Raw genomic sequence first — 10,307 nt, forward strand, 5'->3', positions numbered from 1 at the left:
TTGGACCAGCCGCCCATCAAAACTCCATTTTTCTGATCTGTGAAAGGGGGGCGGCAGGACGCACACACAGGGGTACATGAGACTGTAGACATGTAACCGGATGGGAGATCTGCCTCTTCCCTGAGGGGCGATACAGCCTCATATCTAAGTGTGGGCCTGGGCTCCAATCACGGCTCTGATGTCTACCAGCCAGGTGACCCTGAGCCAGTGACTGACCTTCAGTGTGTTCATGGACAAGGGGAATAATAAGAGTCACCCACCTTTAGGGGTATTATGAGAATTACATCGTTTCAAAGCAATTAATATGATACTGGGCATGTGTTAAGCAGTGAATAAATGTAGCTCGATAAAAGCAAACCCTGAAATTCACAAATGGCATTGATAACTGATGGTGGGGGATGGGAGCAGATGACCCGCGATGTGGGGAATCCTAGGAAATCCCTGAGCAGAGGCCCCTAGGGTGGTCCCTATTTCTTGGTAGCCTCACCAGGGACCCTACTGGTTGGCAGCCCTGTGCCCTTACACAGAACAGCCAGGAAGGATACAACCCTCATCCCGCGCTCCACGGGGTCCGTGAGCAGGAGGCCTCGAGGGGCAAAGATCTTCTCATTCTGCTCCTGGATGTAGCGGGAGATCTTCTTGAGAACCTGCAAAGAGAGGGGCCAGTTGAGGATGAAGATGCAGCAGGGAGCCCTGGGGGAGGGGATGCAGGGCAGTCAGGAAGGGAGCCACCTTCTCATAGTGGGTCTCCATGCAGAGGAAGATGAAGTAGGCCGTGGCACAGGCCAGGCAGCCCTCAAGGTAGGAGCTGCCCCCAATCTTCTCGGCCTCCGCGTAGAAGCTGTTGAGGGTCTTCACAGTCTCCTCAAAGAGCTGCCGCTCAATCTGGAGGGAGAGAGGGACAGGGAACTATGTTGAGGTCAGCCTCCCTGGACCATGGACAGTCACAGGTGGGAAGGAGGATGGCAGTGGTAGGGCCACGCTGATGCGGGGAGATGCCCACAGGCAAGACCAGAGAAGCTGCAGGTGCCTGTGAAGCACTCGACTGGGAGTCAGGAGACCTTAGGAAAGGCTCAATAAAAAGAAGCCCGTCTTACAGGACTTTGTAAACAGAAGACCTGGGGTCCAGTCCAGATTTGACCATCAACTAGCTGTGTGGCCTTTGGCTAATGACTTAACTACTCTAGCCTCAGTTTCCACATCTATAAAATGGGAATAAGAATGGCTACTTGGCCTCCCTTGGAAGTAGGAAACTCCCACCATATTGTAGATGTGAACATTTTCTGCAAGGGATCAGGCAGGAATTCTAGTGACCATGTCACCCCTCCCATTTTGATAACTGTGAAAGCACCCAGGTCCTAATTGGTAGGGGCTCCCCATGTTTGAATGGGACTCCAACTGCATAAGACTGATTGTGTGAGACCTCAGGAGTGCCTCTCCAGGAGGGGGCACTTCCCTCAAGCTAAGAGGTCATGAAGAACACAACAGCCTTGTGTGTGTGCACAACTTCCTGCCTGTATCCATAATCATAATAGCTGACTTTCTATGCCTTCTATTTTTAAAGGCACTTTCAGATACCAATGTAACATTGTGTGTCAACTATGCTTCAATGTAGATTAAAATTAAGCAGTTGCTGGGGCACCTGGGTGGCTCAGTCAGTTAAGCATCTGACTTCAGCTCAGGTCATAATCTCAGGATCCTGGAAAGGAGCCCCTTGTCAGGCTCTGCGCTCAGCAGGGAGTCTGCTTCTCTGTCTCCCTCTGCCCCTCTCCCTCTCCCTCTGCCCCTCCCTCTCCCTCTCGCCCTCCCCATCTCCCTCCCCCTGCTCACACTCCCGAGCTCAGACAGGCACATGCACTCTCTCTCTCTCAAGTAAACAAACAAAATCTTTAAAAAATAAATTAATTGACTGCTTCATCTGAAAAAAGCTTTGCAAAGTCTAATCTTTTTTTAAAATTTAATAAAAGTAAGTAAATAAATAGCACACTTTCACGCATTTTTTCACTTTCAGCAACTCAGAGTTCTGCTCTGTGGTCCAGGCCACCATCATCTCTGGCCTCTTAACTGGTCTCTCTGCCCCCAGCCCTGCCAAGGGAGCCTGCGCATATCACAGCTCTGAAGAAGAGCTTCCAAAGCCTTCTCCTCTCTCTCCAAGTAAAATCCAAGAAGTCCTTACAATGACTGCTAGGCCTGCCTAGCCCTGGTCCTGCGTCCCCTGGGCCTGCCTCTTACTCTCCTGCCCCCTCAGTCTCTACTCCGGCCACACCGACTGCCCTGCTGCTTCCTGCAAATGCACAAGTCCTTTGCGCCTGTGTCCCTGGATGCAACACTCCCCCACCCCAGGCTCAGGTCTCACCTTACCTCATAGACCTCCCCCGCCACTCCCCTTTCCCCAGCTCTCCCAGCCCCGTGATCTCCCTGCTTATTTCTCTAGTATTGGTCACCCCAGAGCTGCTACATATTTTTTTTATTTATTTATTGAGAGAGAGAGAGAATGAGAGAAAGCACGAGAGGGAAGAGGGTCAGAGGGAGAAGCAGACTCCCTGCTGAGCAGGGAGCCTGATGCGGGACTCGATCCCGGGACTCCAGGATCATGACCTGAGCCGAAGGCAGTCGCTTAACCAACTGAGCCACCCAGGCGCCCCCAGAGCTGCTACATATTTACTTGCTATTTTATTCTTCATACCCTCTAAGAGAAAATAGACTCCCAAGACTTCACTTCTAGATCCCTCGTGCCTCATACTGAGTAGTTGCTCAGTAAATACTTGCTGAGTGAACTTGTCCAAGGTTACACAGCTTTGACCTGAGTCTGTGCTCTTCAATACATAACCGTACACTAGATTGGAAGGTCATGCTCCAAATTCAACAGGTGTCAAAGCGTCTATAGCCCCATTTTTTTTACATTCCTCAGAACACCCCCTTCCCCACTCACCACTACAGGATCAGAACTGTCCATCACATAGGGGTTAGGGACCTTCCACACCCATCTAGGACCAAAGGTCTCCCCAAGAATAGTCAGAAGCTTTGGGGTTCCCAGTCACTGTCCCTACACAGATCTGGAGTAAACGCATTAAGAGAACATTATGCTCTACCCCAAGAGTCACCATGCCCCAAAGGACAGGCATGTCCTTTGATGAGATGAGGAGACCCCATAGCTGCCTAAAAGTTGGTTAGGGATCGGATTAGCAAAAGGCAGCTCTGCCCCACCTTCTCAACCCCCTTCAGATGGGCCTGGACTGCTGAATGGAAGAGTCAAGGTCTGCCGCCGCCCTCCAGAGGGCTGACTCTACAACCCCAGGCCAGTTCTACCGAGGCTCAGGACGAGGGCCATACACGCCCCTGAGCCAGAAGCAAAAGTCAACAGCAGGAGCTGACGCTCACAAGGGGCTGGTGGTCCATGAGACACACCCAGGTAGCTAAGTCTGGACGGAGAGGCTGTGGGCAGAGCCCTTGGTTGATGACCTGGGCATCAGGATTTTTTAAAGCTCCGCAGCTAGGGCTGAGAACTGCTGCTAAAGAGTGGAGCTTGCTGGGGCCACTGCCGTCGCAGGACTAAGGAATGTGCTTTTGTCTAATAAGCTCTCCAGGTGACTCTAGGAGGGCTGCTGAGCTAGGACCTCGGAGGCCTTTCCAGCTCTAACTTTCCATGCAGGGACAGCAAGGCAATGTCAGGGACATGGTTTAACTCCTCCATGTGAAGTGACTGAACAAGTGATGTGACACACACCAGTTTTATCCTGGAAAAAAAATACATTTGATTTAAGTCCTGGATTCCATCATGGCCTGTGTTCCAAGCTGAGAAAAAAAAGCCATCCTCACCCGGCTGTCCAGCTCTGGGGGGAATTTGGTCTGGAACTGACAGATGGTCCCATCACTGTAGTCTCTCTGGATAAAGACCTTGGTGGCCAGCGAGGCACTTCGCCGCAGCTCCTGCAGATTGTGGACCTGAGGAGGCATACGGGAGACACACACTCAGGGTGACCATCCATCTAGGTTTGTCCAAGACTGAGGGGGTATCAGAATGTGGTTCAGAGAGCACTAAAACCAAGAAAGTTCCCAGCAAACCAGGACCTTAGCCACCCTACCAGTGCTCCAGGAAGGCCATGGGGAAGCAGGACTGTGGAGCTTACCAGACAAGATACCTCAAGCTATCCCAGAAAGATCTAGAAAAAGCCTGAAGCAGAGCCAAAGCTGAGCCAAAAGGGGAGGTTCTGGAACCATCAACAGAGCTAGAAACACATTTTAACAAGAAGAAAAGACTTCCTGGTGGCTGGCCCAGATCCTTCTCTCTCTCTCTCTCTCTCTCCCCCTCCCCCTACCCTCTGTCTCCCCTCCCCTCCCCCCACATCCCCCTGTCTCCATTTTCCTCCCTGTCTCTCTCACACACACAGAACCTTTCACACCTTTGTTCACTTAGCAAGTATCAAATATTCAGAACTCATCAGGCCTCATGCTTGGGGAACCCAACCCTGAACAAGACTGAGGTCTCAGACCCCAGAAGTGGGGCTGACAGCAGAGTTGAGGAGGGAAGCATGTAGGACAGAGGAGGACCTGATATGCCCACCACCTTGGAGGGAGATTCAGGTTCAGGCCAAGTTAAAGCCCAGGTCAGAGAGCACCAGGAATAGCTTTCCCATGAAAGAGGGGCCCCCAAATGCCCAAACTTCTCCAGAGAAAATTATGGATAAAGTGGGCTGAAGCCAGAAATTAAAGAAACACCTTGCCCTGGTAGGAAGGAGTGGAACAATTCTGTCCCTTGCCCACACCTGCAGACTTGACACTGACAAATACTCTAGCATTTGAGGGGAGTGGGCTCAGTTCCACAGAAGGACAGGGCCTCTTTCTTCCACTTCCAGCCTTAGCCACCCACATTTGAAAGTCGCATTCCGCTGGGTAAAATATGCCAAACATTGGAACCACGCGGAGACCAAGCCCCAAGGGCAGAGTGAACACACAGCCAGTTCATCCTGTGTAATTAAGGTGAATCCATTCAGTCATTCCTTTCATTTATTGAGTCCCTACTATTGCCAGGCTCTGGGAACGCTGGGCAAAAGAAAGTCTGTGAGCTCCAGGGAGGAAGACAAGTAAATATATAATAAATTAGCCTGTGATAAATGGTTCAGAGAAGTAACATCTTAACCCAGAAATGCTTACTCAGAAGAGAATTCCTGAGGTCTGTGTTGACTCATAAAGGAAGGCCAGGACTTGCCAGTGGTAGGGGGCAGGCAGTGGGTGGGGAGAGGACGTAAAAGCAACCCAGACAGAGGGGAGAAGCTTGTGCAAAGGAGCAAAGATGGCAGAGAACTTGGTCTACTCCAGTGACTGCAGGCAGATTTCAGCAAGACAGGAGTTGGTTTGTGGATTAGGTAAGAGCAGGGAGATGACAGTATAGAGGACAGTGAGATTACAGAGAGCTGGGGGCGGTGGGGAGGCTCTACTAGAGGGGAGGGTGTAGGGTGGAAGACACTTAAACTTGCTTAAAAGCTGGGGGAAAGAGGGGCGCCTGGGTGGCTCAGTCGGTTAAGCATCCAACTCTTGATTTTGGCTCAAGTCATGATCTCAGGGTGGTGAAATCGAGCCCGGTGTTGGGCTCCACACTCAGCAGGGAGTCTGCTTCAGATTCTCTCTCCCTCTGCCCCTCCTTACACCATACTCAAGTGTGCTCTTGCTATCTCGCTCATGCTCTCTCTAGTGAGTATGGGTACTCTAAAATAAATAAATCTTTAAAAAAAAAAGCTGGGGGAAAGAATAAGTAATGAGAGAGAGGTAGGAGCAGATAATTGGTAGATCAAGGTTCTGAAAAGGGGAGAATCAGAGACTTTCCTAAACCCAGACAACCCTTGCTCTTCTTTTTTTTTTTTTTAAGATTTTATTTATTTATTTGGCAGAGACACAGCAAGAGAGGGAACACAAGCAGGGGGAGTGGGAGAGGGAGAAGCAGACTCTCCACAGAGCAGGGAGCCCGATGTGGGACTCGATCCCAGGACCCTGGGACCATGACCTGAGCCGAAGGCAGACACTTAACGACTGAGCCACCCAGGTGCCCAACCCTTGCTCTTCATAAGAGAAGTGGTCCCCAGAGCATTGGGACTGAATTGAAGAATGTATAGGTACTCCTCTCATCTTAGTAGTCCTTGATTCCTCCAATCAAGGTCTGGACCGAGAAAGCCCCCTTGACATCCACTAGGATCCTATGATAACTTTGAAAAACAAAGAAAGCTTTGGTGAGGTAAGTACATTATTCATTAATGTGTCTGTTCTGTCTGGTTAAGATTTCATATCTTTTGTATTTTCCAAGGAAAAGGGCTGTGGCCTTCCTTCTCCCTTCTAAAACCAACTGACATGAGCCAGTGGATCTTTTTTTTTTTAAGATTTTATTTATTTATTTGACAGAGAGAGACACAGTGAGAGAGGAAACACAAGCAGGGGGAGTGGGAGAGGGAGAAGCAAGCCTCCTGCCGAGCAGGAAGCCTGATGTAGGGCTCGATCCCAGGACCCTGGGACCATGACCTGAGCCGAAGGCAGACGCTTAACAACTAAGCCACCCAGGTGCCTGAGCCAGTGGATCTTGAGGATGGATTCCTTTAGCCCCAGAAGGATCATTCAGGCAGCTCTGTGTGAGATGCATGGGAATTGGGCATGACTGGGGTAAGAGGCCAGGTGAAGGGATGCACTATCTTTGTAGTGGTCCAGGGAAACACAAAAGTAGGTCTAAACCAAGGAAAGTGCTGGTGAGAATGGAAAGAAGGGGAGAAAAAAACAAAAATAGTTCTTCAGCCATTCTGATATGGACTCAGCTTCTCCCCTCCGAAAGCCTCCTTTGTCTGTGTCTGAGTGCACACATGCACTGTGTGCTACCATGAAGGGATGTGTCTCTAGTGACCAGCAAGCTGATGACAACAGCCCTTCTTCTTCCTCCTACGCGTACAGTTAGATTAATCCCCAGCCTGCCTTGCAATTAGGTGTGGCCATATGACTGAATGGAATGTGAGGGGAATGTATAGGCTTGGCTCACAGTAACTAGCCACTCCTCTGTAATCTTTCCCCTTCCACAGAAACTAAAGAAACCATATGTTGAAGATGATGGAACCACAAGTTGGAAACAGCCTGGGTCCCTGAATCAGCCTGGAGGAGATCCATCTGCTGGTCAGAATCACTTGTCTAGGACTTTACTGAGCAGTAAATAAACTTCTACTTTAGTATTCCATTAAGATTTTAGGGTGCTACTTTCCATAGTATAGTCCTATCTCCTCTTGGCTTTGATCCATGGGTTCTCAAGTAGCCAGAGTAGGAGGGGTCAACACCCTTTCCAACCTCAAAAATCCTGAGCCTTAGAACACTGCTTCTGAGTGATGAGGGATCTGCTTTCCTCCCTTAGAGTATTTGTGGAGTCTTGAGGAGTCACTAGAAGATGGTATCAGACACACTGTATACTCCAGAGACTTCATCTCCCAGATCTATGTAAAGCACAATATCACAGATTCATCTGTAATTGGTGAAGGGTAGATTTAAGGCAGAGCAGCATCTCCTGGCTCTCTCCATCCATGGTGGCTCAGCTGTGAAGTACCAAAAGGCCCTGATGGAAAGAAGGTCCACTGACCTGGGAGCTGGAGACCTGGGTGCTAGTCCGAGCCACATGACCCTGGGACTCCATTTCTTCAATTAGAAACTGAGAAGCTGGAACAACATAATCACCTAAAGCCCCTTCCAGCCCTGACATTCAGGAGGCTTTCTCAGGGATTACGAATGCAAATGTTTATAGGGACTAAGCATGTAAGTGGGCTGGGTGAGGGCTGTGGCTAATCAGAGAACTCATGTCCTGTCTCAGGAAAGCAGCTGCACTGCCATGTGAGAATGTGAGTCCAGGATGCTGTGCTTCTGACATCTTAAGAGAAGCCACAAGTCCAGATTTCTTTAATACCAAATATCTTGATTTTTGTTTTATGTTTCCAATAAATTTTTACATTTGTAAGCACAAAGCGGACCAAATAAGGCACAACAGTGAACGAGATTCACTCTTAGAAGGGCCAGTTGAGGACCTCTCAATGAAGAATCCCATCACTGGGGCCCTTGGGCCAGAGCTAGAGCCAGGCTCCAAGCACTTTCCCGCTACTTAGCTTTCAGGAAGTGAGTGGGGGTTTTCAGGAGAGATCCATGATGCTCTGAAATCCCGTAAGAGGATCCCAGCAAATGCACACATCTTACTATGAGGCCACAGCTTCTGTGTCTCCCCTAAGCAGCTCCCCCAGGGTTTCTTAACTGACCCTGACACCTGGGCTTCATGTCTACTTCTTACCTTCCTCAACTCTGCCCTTTCTCCTGCCACTGTCCTCAGGCCTGCTGGCAGCTGAGTAAGGACAGGACCAAGAGGCAGTTCGTGAGGAAGAAAGAGAACATCAGTGGTCATATCTGCTAGCACCAACTTTCAAACTTCAGTAGGACAGGGATAGGGAGGCTGCCTGAAGACTGGGTCACACACCTGACAGAGCCAACCTGGGAGAGGTGGGGAGGAGCAAGCACCAGAGTTCAGAAGAGCACTCCCAGTCCCAATCTGCCCAAGACAAACAGGAGGCCCCATCTGGCCCACATCCCCATCCTCATTAAAAACTAGCTAATTCCAGAGGATACATTTGAGGCGCAAATCAAGAATCAGGAGATTCAGCTAATGAACCAACACCATGCTCCCTGGCTGGGGTGTGGAGGAGGAGTGAGGATCATGAGTCACAAGCAGCCAAGTCAGGCCTCAGGATGGAAACCCAGGTATAGGGCCTCCCTTCTTCTAAGCCTACACCAGGGTCAAGCCCAACCCACTGTCTGCTGGTTGTTAATTCCAGGCCTTAGAGATCAAACCTCCAAATGCCTTGCTTGGATAATGCTACTTGGGTGCATTTAAAAACCTCTTAGAGACGGGCGCCTGGGTGGCTCAGTCGTTAAGCGTCTGCCTTCGGCTCGGGTCATGATCCCAGCGTCCTGGGATCAAGCCCCATGTCGGGCTCCCTGCTCTGCAGAAAGCCTGCTTCTCCCTCTCCCTCTCCCTCTCCCCCTGCTTGTGTTCCCTCTCTTGCTGTGTCTCTCTCTGTCAAATAAATAAATAATATTAAAAAAAATTAAAATTAAAATTAAAAAAAAATAAAAACCTCTTAGAGACCAAACTCCACCACTTGAGGAAGCCCCTCCCAGCCAGGCATTTCCCAGTTGTCCTTGTCCATCTGGACTGTTTCACAGGGTGGACCCTGCTCCCAGTGACACACATTCGAAGAGTTTTGCCGCTCAGGAAATGGGCTCATTACAGTTGTCCAAATGAGGTCAGTGTTTCACTCCGGAGGCTTCATCCCTCCTCTGAGTTCCTCACACACACTCCTCCCCTAATGCTAACTCCTCAACAGAAATTAGGAAGCAGAAAAGATCCGGTTTCCATGCCTTCCACGCAGGGATCCAGGGACATCCAATCTTTCCCAATGTCTCTCTCTCCCTCTCCCCCCTCCCCATTTTCCTGTCCCTCCCTCTCCTTCTCTCTCCCTCTGTTCCTCTCCTCTTCACCTCTCAAAACACCTTCTGCTGGAACTGAGGACTTCCCATTCAGAATCCTAAGGGAATGGCCAAGAAGTTTGGCATGAGGTATTCCTTCTCCCAACAGGTTTTTCCTGGTAATCTTAACTCAGTCCTAACAGTAAAAACAGCCTGGGGAGAATGACTCACTCCACAGCCCAGATAATGTGTACATTCTGTGCCTTGGCAGACCTAAGGCTTCCTCCCTCGGTACTGCCAGCAGGGTCCACCCAAGGCCAAATTGGGAAATGGGTAATATTTGTCCTCTGCTCTCCATCCCTTCTGGGCATTCTTCTGCCCCTCTGCCCTCAAGCTGACCCAGCCAGGCTGAACAGGGAGGCTCAGTCTTTCTGCACCCTTTCCATCACAGCCTCATGTCACAGCCCCTAGCACCCACTTCTCTACTGAGCAACACCATTGGCTAATGGATATACCTGGATGCAGCAGGAAAAAACACTGACCAGGGAGGCAGAAGACTCAAGCTCTAGCTCTTGCCCTGCCCTTTTGAGCCATATTTTCTTGAATAACTCTCACATTCCGGTTGCATCATCTGTAAAATGGGATAATGATGCCTTGCTTGGCTTCTTCACAGGGATCAGGCAAGCCCTTGAGCCTCAGTTAGCTCATCTGTTAATTGGGGATAATAACACCATCCTTACCCACTTCACAGGGTTGCTCTAAAGCTCAAAGGAGATCACACATGTGCTAGTGCTTTGTACACAGGAAAGTGCTACATTCACAGAGGCATTATGAACAGA

General features: G+C 49.8%; 1 protein-coding gene across 1 annotated transcript; it reads right to left on the reverse strand.

Annotated features, from left to right (window-relative positions):
- Window positions 1-467: 467 nt before the first annotated feature.
- Window positions 468-3,957, reverse strand: GOLGA7B (golgin A7 family member B). The gene is made up of 3 exons (XM_028098648.1): window positions 3,820-3,957; window positions 733-885; window positions 468-647 (listed from the first exon to the last, which is right to left on the reverse strand). Exons 1-3 carry the CDS (start codon window positions 3,955-3,957, stop codon window positions 468-470), a joined length of 471 nt encoding a protein of 156 aa, XP_027954449.1.
- Window positions 3,958-10,307: the final 6,350 nt, after the last annotated feature.

Source organism: Eumetopias jubatus, unplaced genomic scaffold (genome assembly GCF_037043125.1).
Source record: "Eumetopias jubatus isolate StellerSeaLion01/CBP00866 unplaced genomic scaffold, mEumJub1_p1.0 scaffold_17, whole genome shotgun sequence".
In the NCBI taxonomy this organism is placed as follows: domain Eukaryota; kingdom Metazoa; phylum Chordata; class Mammalia; order Carnivora; family Otariidae; genus Eumetopias; species Eumetopias jubatus.

Coding starts and splice junctions, on each gene's coding strand:
- GOLGA7B (XM_028098648.1), bottom strand. CDS start 3,957: ATGCCTCCTCAGGTCCACAATCTGCAGGAGCTGCGGCGAAGTGCCTCG. Junction 886..3,819: donor CCCCAGAGCTGGACAGCCGG/GTGAGGATGGCT, acceptor CTCTCCCTCCAG/ATTGAGCGGCAGCTCTTTGA. Junction 648..732: donor TGGAGACCCACTATGAGAAG/GTGGCTCCCTTC, acceptor CTCTCTTTGCAG/GTTCTCAAGAAGATCTCCCG.